General features: G+C 55.4%; 7 protein-coding genes across 7 annotated transcripts; 4 read left to right on the top strand and 3 right to left on the bottom strand.

Annotated features, from left to right (window-relative positions):
• Positions 1-176: 176 nt before the first annotated feature.
• FA10DRAFT_264900 (putative IDH2-isocitrate dehydrogenase subunit 2, mitochondrial) lies at positions 177-1,825 on the top strand. Its single transcript, XM_025520834.1, has 5 exons — positions 177-486; positions 555-705; positions 768-1,089; positions 1,162-1,493; positions 1,558-1,825. Exons 1-5 carry the CDS (start codon positions 292-294, stop codon positions 1,716-1,718), a joined length of 1,161 nt encoding a protein of 386 aa, XP_025381561.1. The 5' UTR covers positions 177-291; the 3' UTR covers positions 1,719-1,825.
• Positions 1,746-2,926, bottom strand: FA10DRAFT_264899 (hypothetical protein). The gene is made up of 3 exons (XM_025520833.1): positions 2,483-2,926; positions 2,230-2,415; positions 1,746-2,157 (listed from the first exon to the last, which is right to left on the bottom strand). The coding sequence occupies exons 1-3, from the start codon at positions 2,652-2,654 to the stop codon at positions 2,033-2,035; spliced, it is 483 nt and encodes a 160-aa protein (XP_025381560.1). The 5' UTR covers positions 2,655-2,926; the 3' UTR covers positions 1,746-2,032.
• A 186-nt stretch (positions 2,927-3,112) lies between these two features.
• FA10DRAFT_264898 (putative 40S ribosomal protein S12) lies at positions 3,113-4,201 on the top strand. Its single transcript, XM_025520832.1, has 3 exons — positions 3,113-3,319; positions 3,388-3,587; positions 3,649-4,201. Exons 1-3 carry the CDS (start codon positions 3,206-3,208, stop codon positions 3,782-3,784), a joined length of 450 nt encoding a protein of 149 aa, XP_025381559.1. The 5' UTR covers positions 3,113-3,205; the 3' UTR covers positions 3,785-4,201.
• On the top strand, positions 4,170-6,190 carry FA10DRAFT_47395 (Nucleotidyltransferase). The gene is made up of 6 exons (XM_025525504.1): positions 4,170-4,683; positions 4,755-4,797; positions 4,850-5,087; positions 5,147-5,649; positions 5,714-5,867; positions 5,928-6,190. Exons 1-6 carry the CDS (start codon positions 4,399-4,401, stop codon positions 6,055-6,057), a joined length of 1,353 nt encoding a protein of 450 aa, XP_025381558.1. The 5' UTR covers positions 4,170-4,398; the 3' UTR covers positions 6,058-6,190.
• FA10DRAFT_249085 (P-loop containing nucleoside triphosphate hydrolase protein) lies at positions 6,089-9,858 on the bottom strand. Its single transcript, XM_025519516.1, has 5 exons — positions 9,435-9,858; positions 7,843-9,370; positions 7,652-7,773; positions 6,604-7,591; positions 6,089-6,533 (listed from the first exon to the last, which is right to left on the bottom strand). Exons 1-5 carry the CDS (start codon positions 9,828-9,830, stop codon positions 6,154-6,156), a joined length of 3,414 nt encoding a protein of 1,137 aa, XP_025381557.1. The 5' UTR covers positions 9,831-9,858; the 3' UTR covers positions 6,089-6,153.
• Positions 9,859-9,957: 99 nt separating this feature from the next.
• On the top strand, positions 9,958-11,540 carry FA10DRAFT_238341 (putative U5 snRNP-specific 40 kd protein). Its single transcript, XM_025519137.1, has 5 exons — positions 9,958-10,365; positions 10,429-10,866; positions 10,937-11,201; positions 11,280-11,365; positions 11,432-11,540. The coding sequence occupies exons 1-5, from the start codon at positions 10,068-10,070 to the stop codon at positions 11,482-11,484; spliced, it is 1,140 nt and encodes a 379-aa protein (XP_025381556.1). The 5' UTR covers positions 9,958-10,067; the 3' UTR covers positions 11,485-11,540.
• On the bottom strand, positions 11,481-14,674 carry FA10DRAFT_277919 (hypothetical protein). Its single transcript, XM_025523418.1, has 2 exons — positions 13,428-14,674; positions 11,481-13,371 (listed from the first exon to the last, which is right to left on the bottom strand). Exons 1-2 carry the CDS (start codon positions 14,635-14,637, stop codon positions 11,612-11,614), a joined length of 2,970 nt encoding a protein of 989 aa, XP_025381555.1. The 5' UTR covers positions 14,638-14,674; the 3' UTR covers positions 11,481-11,611.
• Between the last annotated feature and the right edge of the window lie 191 nt (positions 14,675-14,865).

The raw sequence follows: 14,865 nt of genomic DNA, 5'->3' as shown, positions 1-14,865 counted from the left end.
GACTTCCAATAAATTTTACCAGCGAGCCCAGGCGTAACAAAAAGTCTTGAACTCAAAGGAAGGATACGGGCGCTCCAGCTCCGTTTCGGACGCCGTTCCGAGAAGAAAAAAAAAAAAAGGGACAGAGGGAAAAAAGAGGCAGACAGCGAGAATCAGATATTTACTTTTTGCCGTGGACATCGTTGCAAGCCCAGACCTGAACTTTTGCGCCTCGATATTCGTCTTCCACTCCCTCGACCGGTGCCACCCGCTCTCTGAAGAAGTCTGTCCTGCTCGCTCGCCCCGACAACCATGATTACACCCCTTTCGTCGACGATGAGGACGGCTTCGGGTCGAGGCCTCGCCACGAGGGCCTTCAGCACGTCGCCCGTCGCCAGGCTGGCCATGCCCGTCACCAATGCGCCTACTTCGGCCTACGCGAAGGAGAAGGGCGCCAACGGCAAGTACCTCGTCACGCTCATTCCCGGTGACGGTATTGGTCCTGAGGTGCGTGGCTGAGTGGCCCTGCTTGGCGGTATCAAGGTCGAGTGCTTACAATCGCGCCCTTCCAACAGGTGTCAAACAGTGTCAAGGAGATCTACCGAGCGGCCAACGTGCCCATCGAGTGGGAGGAGGTCAACGTGACGCCCACGATCAAGAACGGCAAGCAAGTCATTCCCGAGGAGAGCGTCGTCAGCATCAAGAAGAACACCATTGCGCTCAAGGGTGAGCTGGCATGCTGTTATCGTGCACTGTATGCGTCCTGACCATGACACTGTCCTTTCCAGGTCCGCTCGCTACGCCCATCGGAAAGGGCCACGTCTCGCTGAACCTGACGCTGCGAAGGACTTTCTCTCTCTTCGCAAACGTGCGACCTTGCCGCTCGATTGCTGGCTACCAGACGCCCTACGACAACGTTGACACGGTTCTGATCCGAGAAAACACCGAGGGAGAGTACAGCGGCATTGAGCACGAGGTCGTCGATGGTGTCGTGCAGAGCATCAAGCTCATCACTCTCGAGGCCAGTGAGCGTGTCGCCCGGTATGCCTTCCACCACGCCGAGCAGAATGGAAGGAACAAGGTCACGGCTGTCCACAAGGCCAACATCATGTGGGTTGTCTTCCTCTCCTTGCCTCTGCTCTCTCTTTCTTGCTAAATAGGCTTTCCGCTTGACTCTTGCAGGAAGATGTCGGACGGCATGTTCCTCCACGCCTGCCGTCAGGTGGCAAAGGAATACCCGCACATCGAGTACGACGAGGACCTCCTTGACCGAGCCTGCCTGCGCATCGTCCAAGACCCTGCTCCCTACGCGGACCGCGTCATGGTGATGCCAAACCTGTACGGTGACATCCTGTCCGACATGTGCGCCGGCCTCATTGGTGGTCTCGGTCTCACGCCTTCAGGCAACATCGGAAAGGACGCCTCCCTCTTTGAGGCCGTCCACGGTACCGCGCCAGCCATTGCCGGCAAGGACATGGCCAACCCTACCGCCCTCCTCCTCTCGAGCATCATGAGTGAGTTTCAGCTTTTCGAGTCTCTTCATCTCACGTCCTTGTAGCTGACTCGTCCACTCAAAAGTGCTTCGCCACATGTCGCTCTTTGAGCACGCCGACAAGATCGAATCGGGTGTCTTCAGCGCCATCGCCGCTGGCGAGCGAACAGGTGACCTGGGTGGTGACTTGGGCACCAAGGCCTTCACCGAGTCCATCATCAAGAGATTGGGTCAGAGCCCCAAGTAAGCTCATATGTAGGAAGCTTCTCATGTGCTTTACGATAGATGGAAGAAATTCAAATTATTACCAGCGTCACCATCGAATAGTGTCCGTCTTCACCAGTAGCAGAAAGCAGGACGAAATCATGGCGATGTAGATTTTGTGTGGCATAACAAGAGCCGTTGAGTCGACTCGAATGATGATAATGTGTACAGAAGGTGCCGTGCTCCAGCAATGACGAAGGAAAGACGGGCCGTCAAACTTCCTTGGGTCCTTCTCTCCTCCGCTTTTGTCCCTAATCTCCCCTCTCTCGGTTCAGAGCATCGTCCGATGGGACGAGCTTAGAACTTTCCAAAGACCTTCTCCTGCTTCTCGGCCTGCGACCTCGAGATGCGGAGGAGGTTGTACCTGATCGTCTTGGAGAGAGGGCGCGTCTGACCAACAATGACCTCGTCACCGACAGCGACTGTAACAAGCTCAACATGGTCAGATGGAAGATGCCAGAGGAAAGGCAAGAAGAGGAGTGTCGGTCACTCACCACGGAAGGCGGGGCTAACGTGAACGGGGAGCTTCGAGTGCCTTCGCTCGTAACGGTTGTACTTGGGGACGTAGTGCAGGTACTCTCGGCGGATGATGATGGTACGGGTCATCTTCGTCGAGACGACACGGCCAGTGAGAATTCGGCCACGGACCGACACCTGACCAGTCCAAGGGCACTTCTTGTCTGCAAAAGCCCGCCTCTCGTCTTAGCTGTTGCGTTCTTCTTCCTTCCACAGCCCTATCTAACTCACCAATGTACTGGCCGTCAATGGCAGCACGGGGCGTCTTGAAGCCGAGACCGACGTCCTTGTACCACCTCTTGGTGCGCGTGGTCTGGCGGGCCACCTTGCTGTTCTGGTAGATGGGCTGCTTTTGGAAAGCACGCTCACTCTGGACGGTGAGCTCGACACCGGTGGAAGCCATCTTGAAGGTAGGGAGTTTGCCGGGCTGGTGGTATGAGAGAGTCAGTATCTTTGTAGACAACATCCCTGGTCATCTCGCCTGCTCGTCCTCTCGATCTCGCTCTCGCTCTCCGAGCCACTTCATTTCCACCCGCCCAACCTCCAAGCATTCCTCTTCGCTCAAGTCCACTTCCCGCGATCGATAGCTTTCCACGGACCTCCTCAAGCTGCCCTCCATCGCACGCTTCCGGCGAGACACGTCGGCATACTCACGTCTTGGGTGTTGGGGACGACTGCAGGCGGATTGGCAAGGTCAGAATTGAGAAGGACAATGTCAAGTGAAGTCCTCCTTCCGACGCTCGCGTGGCTTCAGCCGCAGTGTAATAAATCACGTGAATGAATTGGATGGAGAAGTGGTGACTTCAAGGTTGACTTTCCTAAGGTGGCCCTAACTGCACGCTTCCTTCCCTTCTTTCCTTATTCAACTACATCAAAAGGGCTGAGGTCTCGCCTGGCGATCCATCGAAGAAGCCCACATACGAACGACAACCAACTCTACTTTCTTTGTACAAAATGTCCGACATCGAGGAGACTCCCGCCGACGTTGGCGAGGTTGAGCAGGTCGAGGAGACCGGTGCCGCCCCTGCCGCTGCAGGTGGCATGAGCATTGAGGACGCTCTTCAGGAGGTGAGGATTGAGCGACTGCGCTGAGACCACCACGCTTGAAGATCAACTGACAATTGATTCCCAACCAGGTTCTCAAGAAGGCTCTCATCCACGATGGTCTTGCCCGTGGCCTGCGCGAGTGCGCCAAGGCCCTTGACCGTCGTCAGGCCCACCTCTGCGTTCTCGTCGAGACGTGCAATGAGCAGGAGTACATCAAGCTCATCGAGGCTCTCTGCACCGAGCACAAGATTGACCTCCTGAAGGTCTCGGACCCCAAGACCCTCGGAACGTGAGTGCAGTCAAAGTTCAGCTGCTTGAACGTCTGACGATGCTGACTTAATCGATGTTAGTTGGGCCGGCCTGTGCAAGATCGACCGTGAGGGCAACCCCAGGAAGGTCGTTGGCTGCTCGTGCGTCGTCGTCCGCGACTACGGCGAGGAGAGCGAGGGTCTTAACGTCCTCCTTTCGCACTTCAAGTCTCGTTAAGCTTGTAAGTGTCTCCATCACTGTCGCTGCCGGTAGGGTGAGAAGGGCGCGCGTTGCCGTGTGGGAGGGAAGGGAAGAGTCGGGAAGGAGCTGGTCGGGTCAGTGGCAGACCTAGTGATGACAGAACAGGACTCCCTCAACGGATTCGATCTGCTCTCATCACCAAACGTGAGGGGCAGATCATGAGGAAAACTCCTAATCCGGAATCAATCTTTTGTCTGACTCGAAGAGAGGAAGGGATGGAGGGGAGACTAGAGATGCTTCGGAGACGTTTTGCTGCTGGAACGTTGTACGGAGAGCCCTTCGGCACAGAGCGCTGACCATGTCTGGATCGTCTCTTGCCTCAAAACAGAGAAAACGAGTTGTACTTGTTCATCAATTTCAAAAGGCTTCTGCCCTAATGGCATCTTTGCAAAGTCATGAAGAACTTCCTGAATGTCTCAATGAGCTGTGATTGGGCCCTCTCAGAATTGGCGGGCATGTCAAGCCCTCATCAAATGCGCGGCCACGGCCACAGCGCCGCGCTAGCTGTGCTTGGGCCCCTCCGCCATATTTGCCCCTCATCAATTCATCAATAGAGGCGTCTACCTCTTTCTTCTCCCTCCTGTCTGATTATGTCCATCCTCGGGCGAGTTGTCCAGATCCTGAAGAGATTGCCACGGCTGCACATTGACATTGGTGCGCCTCGAGAATGCCATAGGTTGGCGCTGTCCTACCCTCGAAACGGGGTTGTCTCAACTCGTGCGTGGAGCCCCGTTCGCCCAGTCGTCACGTTGGCCCGCCCGCATCGAGAGAAAAGCGTCGCCAAAACCTCGAGTCGACGAATGGCTTCGTACAACGAGGTTTTCTCGGAAGATCGCAGTGGAATAGGGGAGCAGGATGTAGATGTAGAAGAGATAGTGAGAGAAGCAAGACTCAGGACCTCGAGGCCTCTTCTTTTGGCGCTGACACCGCCATCATTTTGTTCCAGATCAACGACTTTCGTATGCTACAGCATGTGGTCAATCGCCAGTGTAAGTTGTCTGCTAGATGAACTGAAACCTGCTCTAATTGCGTCTACTTAAGCATCAAGACCATACCGTTACGCCGAGGTCCAACTTTCGTCCTTACCAAAAGGAGGCAAGAAGTCCGATGGCGGTCGTGGAACCGTGACCGTGTCGGACTTGCAAAGAGTGATCAAGCCAGATGACAACATCGCCTGGCGAGTCATTGCGAGCCGAGTCCTATATGAGGAACCCGACGATCTGTTGCAGAGGCTCAGCAGAAAACAATTGACGCTGATAGATCTCATGAGGATTCCCGGGTAAGTATAGGGACACGGCGCAGATTGGAATTGAGAATCACTGACGATGGCCACTGCAGCATCGGGGCCAAGAAAGCCAGCAACCTCTATGATGCGGGCTTCCACTCCCTCTCGGACGTCCGTTCTCGCATTGATGATGCACCTCTGGAGAAGGCCAGCCAAATCGCGCTGGCACACCTCTCCGACATCGAACAGCGAATACCACGCTCGGAGTCCTTGGCATGGCAGGCGTTCGTCGAGTCTGTACTGCGAAAAGTCGATGGCGGCGTCTGTCGAAGTGAGCTCGTCGGCAGCTTCCGCAGAGGGACAGCTAGCAGCAGCGATCTCGACTTCATCGTTTCGCATCCGGGCATCACCGATCTCAAAGACCTTGACCAGAGAGAGAGGGCCAGAAAGCTGCTCGAAAGTGTTGTGCAGGCTTTCAGGAGCCACAAAGTCGAGGTGGACGATCCTCTGGCGCACGGCGCGTTTGTCTACCGAGGTCTCGTTCAGTGGAACGAGGCACTCAAGAAAGAGGTAAACAGCGCTGAAATCAAGAAGCCTTTCCTGGCTCGCCGAATTGGTACGTCACAGTCTCTCTTATTCTTATTCACACTTCTGCATGAAGTCTGACTTGGACATTGCAGATATATTCATCACACCATGGCATTCATGGCCATTCACGCTTTTGGGAAAGACCGGCGACACAAGCCTGATGGAGCACCTCCGTTGCCAGGCCAAGAAAAGGGGTTTGGCATTGAACGAGTACGGCATGGGGCCTCGAAACGACAATGGATCAGCGTGAGTCAATCTCCGGAGGTGGAACTTTACGGGACCTTGAGCTCAAGACAGAAGAGCTAGCCCAAAGGATTTCACGGTGAAAGCAGAGACCGAGAAGGACATCTTTGATAACTTGGGCCTCGACTATCTTGAGCCCACCGAACGAGATTTTGCAGCGTGGGGAAAAAAGTACAATGTCTCTTCCTTCTGATGCCGATATTTAGCAAGCAATTGTCCTGATCACCACTCAATCAATAATCAATAATGCTGTGCATGCATTGCATGCGCTCTAGTAGGCTACATGGGTCTAGTTAGACTTGAGCGTTCGTTGTTTTTCGCCTTCCACGATCCTCTGGTTGACGAAGAGACCCTTCCTCTTCCGAACCTTATCCATGTACTTTTTTGCCACGTTCTCGCGATCGCCTTTCTCACCCAGGTCCTCGAGCTCCTCTTCAGTCCGAGGTACCCAGAATGGGTCAATATCGAACACTTCGAAACCAGCGAAGACGAGCTGCGGGCTGGCTGCGCCAGAGGTCCTTTTTCGGATCTCGTCTGCGAAGCCAAACGACTCGATGACTGGAAGGACAGAGCCGACGGTGAAGAACGACGTGCCCTCTTTCATCTCTTCCGATGTAATGTGGCCACGTCGGCGTGAGAGAACAGCGTGGACTTTGCCCAGGACGTCGGCTGAGAGAACAAAGACTACGATGTCAGTGTCGAGTCAACATTTAGGGATTGAACAACGCGAAGGACTCACTGGAGGCTTGAATGTCGCAAGAGTACATCGCCAGCATCAAACGTGGCGACCAGTCGAGGAGTCCATTCCTGCAAGCTTCCCGCATGCTCGTAATGATGCCGCTCGTCACCTGCGTTAATCTCAGACGGTTGCCCTCTCGCTCAAGTTCCTCTTTGGATATTCCGACGCTCTCGACGAAGAACGCCATGCCGTGCAATGGCTCGGCGCACATAGGACCTTGAAGCGAGGAAAACTGGAAGCCAGTATCGAAGGCATCGTCGAGATCCTTTGGCTGCCAGTTCGCAGCGCCATGAGCTGTTGATTTGTCTTTGCCCTCCTCGCCAAGTTTCATTGCGCTCTCGAGTGCGTCTGCGAGATGCGTCCCGGCTTCTGCACCATCGGCATCAGCTGGCCCGTTTTGGTGCGGTTGCGACGGCGTACTGATGCCCTGACTGAGCCCACGAGCTTCTGCGATGTGTTTCCGGAGAGATCGAACCGAATTCTCGTTTCGAGCATCCACGAGGAAGTTGGACCCGACCCGTCGAGGTCCGAACGACCATATTTTGTCGACGACGTCGCGCCACATCGGCCCATTTTTCTCCAACAGCTTCTCAAGTTTCGCCCAGAACTCTTCTGGCTGGAGTTCCTTCGTTGCAGCTGCGGCTGCTGCCGCCCGTTGGTCATCATCCATCTCTCCCGAGCCTTCGTCCCCCACCACTGCCGCTGAAGATTGATTTTGGTGTCGATGAAGTCCCTGGTGAATCTTGCGAATCGTGGCGGTGTTGTCGACCAAAAAAGTGGCGACCTCAGTCGGAAGTGGCACTGCTCGCACCGAGAAAGTGACCAGCCCATTCAACAACGAAGAGCGGATCGTGCCCCTTGCTGCGCCCTCTGTCTTGGGTGGTGCCATCTCAGGTGCTTTGACGGCTGTTTCACGGAATGGTACCAACGGCTGAGAGGCCTGGATAGCACATCGCGCGAACCGCTCTCTCAAATCGCGAAGGCATCGCTGGAGGACGAGGGCCAATCAGCAAAGACGTTCATACCACCACAGCCGGCCTGCACTAACTTCGAGGTGGAGTTCACCCGCACACGCGATGACGTGCTCTCCGGTGCCCTGAACGATAGTCTCGACGCACGGGTCAGCCTGGTTGAGAAGACGAAGCCCCTCGACAAGCTTGGGCATGTCGCCTAACAACGAAAGAACGAGCGCGAATCAGCCAACAGCTCGTGAAGGAGAATGACAAGTTGACCACCTACTTGGATTTCTTGGCTCCAGAGCAACACGGACGATGGGTGCCGAAAGCGAGTTGATGCCAGCGAGGTTGACGAATTGCGGACGCTCCTTTTCGATGTCTACCTCGCCTCGGTCGAGTGGAAGACCGCAGAGCGTGGCATTCCTCAGGACGCTTCCGTCCAAACCTCGGATCGCAAAAACGTTTCCGGCTGGCACCTCGTGGACGGCGACTAGATCTCTTCCGAGCATCATGTACAGACCCTCGATCGAGACCTTGCGGATGTGTTTGGCGTTGCTGGGATGCGATGGTGCTAGGTCAGCTCGATACTTTGGCAACAGTGCATACATTGACTGGCCGACGCTGATGGTGCCGCTGTAAAGTCTGGCAAAGCCCAAAATGACCTCTTGTGCCTTTTCCTCGTCGCTCAACTCTTCTTGCCTGGAGTCCCCATTGACTGCTTTGGCAACTGCAGCCTCTGCACCCTCGGCGGCACCATTTGCGTCAAGAGCCACCCCTGTGGCAGATTGCATCGCCTGCGCTCGCTCCCTTGCTTCTCTTCCGCGTTCCCGCATCTCTTCGGCAGACAGCTCCTTGCGCCTGCCCTCTGGCAGATCGGATCTTGTGACCGCGAACATCTTGCTAATGTAGGCGCATCTAAAGGCACTTGAAGCACTGTTTGCTGTGAACAAGTCCTGCTCCATTGGGCTGCCCGGCTCGCTGTCGTCAAAGTAGTGAAGCTCGGGATGGAGCATCTTGGGAATTCTTCGTCGCTGTGCCGTCGCTGGCGATGGTGCATTGGAAACGAGGGCAGAGAACGTGCAGGAGGCCAAAGGGAGCCATTGCGAGAAGATTGATTGGAGGAGACTCGACGAATCCTTTGACTTGAGGTCTCTCGGCAGGATTTTGAGGTCGAGAGCTTTGACGATCTTTTCGATTTTGTCCTGGTCTCTGTTTTGTGCGCTGTCATAGACTGACCAGATGTTCTCCAGGACGAACTGGACAAACACTGGCTTCAGATTCCGCCCTTCTTTTTCCTTCTGCTTGTGCGTCAAAATCCTCTTCGACTTTGGGTCAAAGTAAAAGTCTCCCCAAAGCACCTTTCGAAACTTTGCCTCTTCGATGCCCAGCTTGCGAGCGTAGAGATGCGAGAAGCGATCGGGTCGGAAAGCCCAGTTGTCGATGGCTGAGGCGAAGATGACATTCCCTCTCCCTGGATCAAAGTAGATGTCTTCGTCGTCAAGCTCTTCATAGCTCTCTTGCTCTTGCTCCTTGAGCGATTCGTTGATCTTTTCGGCCGTCTCATTGTCTTTGGCTTGCTTCTTTTCAGACAGCCTCTTCTCTCGCTCCTCGTGCCATCGAAGGTCGTCATCCATCCTCTCGCTGGCGAAGAAAGAGCCCATGACGGCATTCACCTGTTCGATGAGCTGGTTGAGGTGGTGGTACGCTTCGATAGGCGACAGCTTGAGCTCGGTCACAAGCCTGTCCATCTTGTTTAAGACGAGAATCGGAGTCATGCGCTCGTTCCAAGCTTGTCGCAGTACCATAATAGTCTGTCACAGTCCAGGATATCAATACTTGCCTCTGCAGTAAGCTTTGGAAAGGACTCGGACGCACCTGTGTACAGACACCCTCGACGACATCGACAATGATGAGCGCTCCATCGCAAAGCCTGCTCGCGGTCGAGACCTCACTCGAGAAGTCAACGTGCCCAGGTGTGTCAATGAGATTGATCATAAAGTCTTGGATCTGGCCCGGTTTGCCGTCGGGCTGCATCTGTCGAAGCTTGAAGCTCAGGCTGACAGCGCTTGACTCCATCGTAATGCCCCTCTCCTGCTCATCCTCGCGCGAGTCGAGGTAACGCAGCTTACCTGCTTGCCTGGCCGAGATGATTGAATTCGCGGCCAAAAGCGAGTCGGCATACGACGACTTGCCATGGTCGACGTGGCCCATCAACGTCGCGCATCGGACGTTGGCCGAAGCCGAAGAAAACTGGTGTCTCCTTCCTGCCATGGCTTCCTTCTGGTCCTGTGAAGCCGTGAAGAAAGGGTTGGGCGGAACTTTTTCTGGGTGGAGCAAAGGAATTACCAGAACACGTCGGCCGAAAGGCCGCGAGCTTCGCGTCTCGACTTTGACATCTTCGTCTTCTTTCTTGGCTTGCATCCGTCGTCTACGTTCGAGAGGAGATTCTTGGGCGCACCTTGAATCGACACCCAGACCGGCGGTGGAAAGCTGAGGTCTGTTCAAGACATGGCGGACAAGCGCAAGTCGCCTCCGCTTCAGAACGGCGCCGGCTCTTCATCTTCGTCGGTGCTAGTGAAGCGACAGAGGCAAGGAGACAATGATGCTGGCGTAGGAGAGCGGCAAATTGCCATTGCATCGTCGGACGGGGGCAAGTCCAAGGGGCTCGTCAGAACGGTCAAAAGGACGAGTAATCTTTCAGCACCAATCCTGTCGCTCTCTGGCGCACACGGTGCCGAAATCCTAGACGTTAAATTTTCGCCAGACGGGCAATTGATCGCCGCTGCTTCATCGGATAAGACCATTTGTGAGTCGTTGCTATCACTGTCTTCTCTTCTTGCTTTCAAGGCTGACATTGACGTGCAAACAGCTCTGTGGCAGACGTTTGGCGAAAACAAAAACATTGGCATTCTGGCTGGACACTCCAAAGCTGTGACGTCGCTGTGCTGGTCCAACAGTGCGCCATCATCCTCGCCCCGTCTCTTTTCAGCCTCGGCGGATGGGACGCTGATTGTCTGGGACGCGTCAACGGGAGCCAAGCTGCGGAGGTTGCGGGGTCACAAGGGCATTGTCAACTCCGTCTCGTGCACTAGAGGCGGTCGCGAGATCCTCGTCAGCGGAGGTGACGATGGCAGGGTGTTATTGTGGGACCCCCACGAACGAACGCCGCTGGACGTTCTGGAGATTGGATACCCAGTCACTGCTGTGGCTTTCTCCGACGATGGAGGGCAAATCTACGTCGGAGGGCTGGACAATGACGTGCACGTGTACGACCTGCTGCGAAAGGAGATTGTCTTCTCATTGCGAGGTAAGAGCTCTGCGGTCGACATGCAATGCTTATGGCGCAACTGACGTGCGTAAACCTGGCACGAAAAAAGGTCATACAGACACCATTACCTCTCTTTCCCTCTCACCGAGCGGCTCTCACCTTCTATCGACGTCCTTTGACGACACGGTAAGGGTGTGGGATGTACAACCATTCGCGTCCGAACCGGGACCAGGTCACGTTGGGAGCGCCAGGCTTCACCGGACATTGACAGGGTCTGCCTGCGGGTTCGAGAATCTCCTGATCAAGGGAGGATGGAGTCACGATGGGGAAAAGGTAGCAACAGGTGGTGGTGATCGGAATTGTACAATATGGGAGTGAGTATCTGGGCTCCGCCTCGCAATTCCTCTCCTCTTTGAGTAGCACACTGAACGTCTGTCGTTGCGCATTCTTAGACTTGAAAAGGCAACGATCCTCTACCAGCTTCCAGGCCATCGAGGAACATGCACAGCCGTCGCGATGCATCCCCGGGAGCCAGTCAGTGAGTAGATGATCTTTCTTGTTCTTCTGTCCCATCTGTAGCTAAGGCACCAAATCCCCACGTCAGTTGTTTCTGCTTCGACCGACACGACACTCCTGCTGGGCGAGATCGAGACATAGGGTCTTTGACACCTTCTATTACCTCCAAAAGTAGTAATGACATGCATATCATTGTGATGAGAGACTACATTGTCCTAGTTATGATCAGAAAAAGAGTCGTTGAAGGGCCCGCCCACCGTAGAAGGGTCTACACTGGCGTCGCATCACCGCCATCGTCCGGGAAGATTGCCTTTCCTCTCTCATTCCTGACGAGCCGGATCCTGGTCCCCTTACCACTTTGTGACCCTGGTCCAGGGAACGCACTGGTGTTGACGCATCGGAATAGCACACCGATTCCCCGATGCTTCAACAGCCGTTCGACGTCTTCCCTCCTCACGTACGATTCCCGTGTAGCAGTCGCAGATGTTTTTGTCGTGGATGGTACCATTCGAGGTGATTCTTCTGCTTCGTCATCCTGTAAGCTCTGCAGCAGGTGAGGTGACGAGGTTCCGTTCCCCTCGTCGCCAATAGACACCGATGTCTGCGAATCTCCTGAACCCTTGTCGTTCTGCGAGCCTCTGTGGACCGGTCTAGAGACAGCCGGCACAATGTTGCAGTGCGCAACGTAGCGGGTACTGCCGTCATCGACGATGGAAGAATAGAATGGCTGCTTGTCACCCCCAGGCAGGTCTCTTACTCCCATCTGCTCGATCCAATTTTCCGAAGCGCTGCACTTGGTGTCCCACGACTTGATGACAGCTCGGTAGCCGTACGTGCGGTGAACGAAGACGGTTCCGACGGAGTAGATGTGATCAAGATTTTGCGTGCCTTGTGCAGCGGTGCTCCGGGCCTCGTCCAAATCGTCGCCCTTGAGATCTTCCAGGGATGGATTCCTTCGTTTGCGATCTCGGTCAGAGATTTCTCCTTGGCAAGCAAGACAGATGCCTCTGAGCTCGTGCGCCAACATCTCGCGTGCCTCTTCGTCTTGATCATTGAAGAGATAAGAATGTTCTGAAGGAGGCTGCAGGGGACTGCTGGCACTTTGAGAGCCTTCCGTGGCAGCCGCATTGACCTGACTTGAGTACGAGCGAAGATCGGTCACGCCGCTTCCACGGGGCCTGGGCGTGCTGCCGACGACAGAAGATCGTCGGCCAACCAGCTCTTCCTCAATGACAAGGACGTCGAGTGGGAAAGAGACCTTAGCAAGACTCGCCAGCCAGTTTGGACCAGCTGCTCCTTGACGTATATCAGGTACGGTGCCCAGGCGTACCAGTGTATGCGCGGCTCCATGCACCGCTGCAGTCTGGTCAAAGTCGGTGCCCTGCAATCTGGACCGATGCCGACCTTGTCCGGATGCAGTGATTGCCTCTGTCTCGTCCAGCCAAAAGGGATCACAGAGCTTGGGCCCCAATGGCGAGGTCCGTGACGACCGCCAAAGGTAGGTCCTTCTAGGCGAAAATACGAAGTTGGGAGCATATGCCAGCTTCTCGAAGAGCTGGTCTGCATTCAGGCTTGGGTCCTCGGCTGGACGGCGTTGGGGCCCGCTGTTGAAGTCCTTTGTCATACCCCCATTTGACTCTTCGACGGCAAACAGGATCTGTGGAACAGTGCGCATCCTCTGAACGCTGTTGAGAATGTTCTTAGCTGCGCGCAGAGCGATGGTGACAGCGTCTGATGCCGCCAGTCCGAGCTGGGCCGCATCCAGGGGCGTCTCGTGCATCCTACTCAGCAGGCGTCGAATGTCGTCCTCTCGCAAGATGATGCCGCCGCCGTAGATATCCACCCAGAAGCGCTCAGCTGCTCTGTGCTCCGACCCTGCTGGAAGCTCAACGAACGCCAGGATACGGCCTGGCACGTTGGCAAGCATCGCGCGCAGGCCGAGACGGCAGGCAAGAGAGCAAAAGATGACCGTCAAGGTCAACGGCAGTGCTTTCCTTCCCGACTCATCGAGACAGAGGTGTAAGAAGTCTGTGACCAATATCGTCATCAGTCTTAAGCTCTCGAGATTGGCTGCAGATACTTACTATTGTCAAGGTGGTAAAAGTCATTCTGCTCTGCACCTTTGAAGCCACGGCGTTCCATAAACTCCTGTATAGCGAGCGTGAATACTGTCGGATCCTTTTCCAGACTAATGTTGCCTTGTCGAAGGAAAAGTGCGCAGCTCGTTGCCAGGACGTCGAGCTCTTCGGCGATCTCCTGACCCTCGCCTCCTCGAAACATCGACAACCAGCTGCAGGCCGTTTCGAACTGCTTGGATTCGAGGGCCTGCTCCAGCTCCGCATTGCTCACGTCGTCGCTTGTCGGAGCAAGGCTGGTCCATAGGCTCGAGCCTTTCGGTGGGGAACCGGAGTGGACATCAGGGTCTCTCGGGCGGATCGAGCTTAGACCGTACATGGCCTCTCTGACCTGGAGGTGTTCGAGGAGCTCGCGAGCGTAGTGGACGATGGTGAGGTGATGTGTTCGAGATCGAACGATTCCAGGCCTGCGAAGAGCGAATGCCCTCGGAAATGATGGCGCATTGTGCTGGTCATCATCCTCCTCTTCGTCAAAGGGACTGTCAAAACGACGAAGCTGCGAGCTTACGAGAGCGTGGAGCACATCTTTTGCGTCGTTGCCATGCTTGTTGACGAGCTCCCCTGCACGCTTCAGCCAGCCTGACTCCGATTTGCATTGCTCCTCGATGACGTCTAGCACCTCCTGATCGATGGCCAATCTCTCGAGGAAGAGGTTGTAGAATGACGGAGGCTGGCCAAAGTCCTCCGTATCAAATTGCGCCGGGTGGCTCGACAAGAACCTGGGAAAGGGAGCCAGAGATTCGTCCTGCTTTGCCTTTCTTGAGCCAGAACTGCCTCCACACCCAATCTGCTCTTCCGGCTTCCCCTCGTCGCCGTCAAGTGTGCCGTCACTCGACCGAGCTCTACGTGTTCTGCCTCTGGTGTTCCAGCTGAATATCGCCAAGTCTCGCAACGCTTCTGCCCTCCGCCTTTGTCTCCACACTGTCGTCCTTCGCTCCTGCTCCCTGGCCTCGTCTCCCTCACGCCAAAAGGCGTAGTAAGCCGACTCCCACAGGTGCGAGCTGCTGGCGATGCGATGCAGCGCCCGTGACGTCTTTGCCAGCGCCGACAGTTCCAGCGGCGAGAGATAGGAAAAGATGACCTCGAGAACCTCCTCGGGAAGAGGAAGTCTGCTCCCCGAAGGGCCTTGTGGCTGCCCCTTGTCGGCACCTGCATCCATTGTGATGGTCGGTGAAGATGGCGGACGCAGGCTCAATGTCCGATTAAGTGAGCTAGTCTCAGGATTCTTCTCCACATTGAGTCCGTGCACCCGTCCAAAAGTAGCAGGCAAGGCAGAGTCAGGCAGGTAGGAAGACAGGCAGGATGACAAGGGCTGGGCAACTTGGACATAATATGCTCTTGCTTCCCGCGACCCATGCGTCCCGTGGCATTCAGAGACATCTTAACG

This window comes from Acaromyces ingoldii, assembly GCF_003144295.1.
Source record: "Acaromyces ingoldii strain MCA 4198 unplaced genomic scaffold FA10scaffold_1, whole genome shotgun sequence".
NCBI lineage: Eukaryota > Fungi > Basidiomycota > Exobasidiomycetes > Exobasidiales > Cryptobasidiaceae > Acaromyces > Acaromyces ingoldii.
The sequence above is the reverse complement of the archived record's forward strand: the minus strand, read 5'-3'. Positions and strand labels throughout refer to the sequence as shown.

What these genes read in the sequence shown, in the direction of transcription:
- FA10DRAFT_47395 (XM_025525504.1), top strand. Translation starts at nt 4,399, where the DNA reads ATGTCCATCCTCGGGCGAGTTGTCCAGATCCTGAAGAGATTGCCACGG. An exon ending in GCATGTGGTCAATCGCCAGT is followed by an intron (nt 4,798 to 4,849) that starts GTAAGTTGTCTG and finishes CGTCTACTTAAG; the next exon opens with CATCAAGACCATACCGTTAC. An exon ending in CGAAACGACAATGGATCAGC is followed by an intron (nt 5,868 to 5,927) that starts GTGAGTCAATCT and finishes CAGAAGAGCTAG; the next exon opens with CCCAAAGGATTTCACGGTGA.
- FA10DRAFT_264899 (XM_025520833.1), bottom strand. Translation starts at nt 2,654, where the DNA reads ATGGCTTCCACCGGTGTCGAGCTCACCGTCCAGAGTGAGCGTGCTTTC. An exon ending in CATTGACGGCCAGTACATTG is followed by an intron (nt 2,416 to 2,482) that starts GTGAGTTAGATA and finishes GGGCTTTTGCAG; the next exon opens with ACAAGAAGTGCCCTTGGACT. An exon ending in CGTTAGCCCCGCCTTCCGTG is followed by an intron (nt 2,158 to 2,229) that starts GTGAGTGACCGA and finishes AGCTTGTTACAG; the next exon opens with TCGCTGTCGGTGACGAGGTC.
- FA10DRAFT_264898 (XM_025520832.1), top strand. Translation starts at nt 3,206, where the DNA reads ATGTCCGACATCGAGGAGACTCCCGCCGACGTTGGCGAGGTTGAGCAG. An exon ending in TTGAGGACGCTCTTCAGGAG is followed by an intron (nt 3,320 to 3,387) that starts GTGAGGATTGAG and finishes ATTCCCAACCAG; the next exon opens with GTTCTCAAGAAGGCTCTCAT. An exon ending in GACCCCAAGACCCTCGGAAC is followed by an intron (nt 3,588 to 3,648) that starts GTGAGTGCAGTC and finishes AATCGATGTTAG; the next exon opens with TTGGGCCGGCCTGTGCAAGA.
- FA10DRAFT_277919 (XM_025523418.1), bottom strand. Translation starts at nt 14,637, where the DNA reads ATGGATGCAGGTGCCGACAAGGGGCAGCCACAAGGCCCTTCGGGGAGC. An exon ending in CTTTTACCACCTTGACAATA is followed by an intron (nt 13,372 to 13,427) that starts GTAAGTATCTGC and finishes TATTGGTCACAG; the next exon opens with ACTTCTTACACCTCTGTCTC.
- FA10DRAFT_238341 (XM_025519137.1), top strand. Translation starts at nt 10,068, where the DNA reads ATGGCGGACAAGCGCAAGTCGCCTCCGCTTCAGAACGGCGCCGGCTCT. An exon ending in TTCATCGGATAAGACCATTT is followed by an intron (nt 10,366 to 10,428) that starts GTGAGTCGTTGC and finishes ACGTGCAAACAG; the next exon opens with CTCTGTGGCAGACGTTTGGC. An exon ending in GATTGTCTTCTCATTGCGAG is followed by an intron (nt 10,867 to 10,936) that starts GTAAGAGCTCTG and finishes GCACGAAAAAAG; the next exon opens with GTCATACAGACACCATTACC.
- FA10DRAFT_264900 (XM_025520834.1), top strand. Translation starts at nt 292, where the DNA reads ATGATTACACCCCTTTCGTCGACGATGAGGACGGCTTCGGGTCGAGGC. An exon ending in GTGACGGTATTGGTCCTGAG is followed by an intron (nt 487 to 554) that starts GTGCGTGGCTGA and finishes CCCTTCCAACAG; the next exon opens with GTGTCAAACAGTGTCAAGGA. An exon ending in CCTCCTCTCGAGCATCATGA is followed by an intron (nt 1,494 to 1,557) that starts GTGAGTTTCAGC and finishes TCCACTCAAAAG; the next exon opens with TGCTTCGCCACATGTCGCTC.
- FA10DRAFT_249085 (XM_025519516.1), bottom strand. Translation starts at nt 9,830, where the DNA reads ATGGCAGGAAGGAGACACCAGTTTTCTTCGGCTTCGGCCAACGTCCGA. An exon ending in TCGAGGGTGTCTGTACACAG is followed by an intron (nt 9,371 to 9,434) that starts GTGCGTCCGAGT and finishes GGACTGTGACAG; the next exon opens with ACTATTATGGTACTGCGACA. An exon ending in TTGCGACATTCAAGCCTCCA is followed by an intron (nt 6,534 to 6,603) that starts GTGAGTCCTTCG and finishes TTGTTCTCTCAG; the next exon opens with CCGACGTCCTGGGCAAAGTC.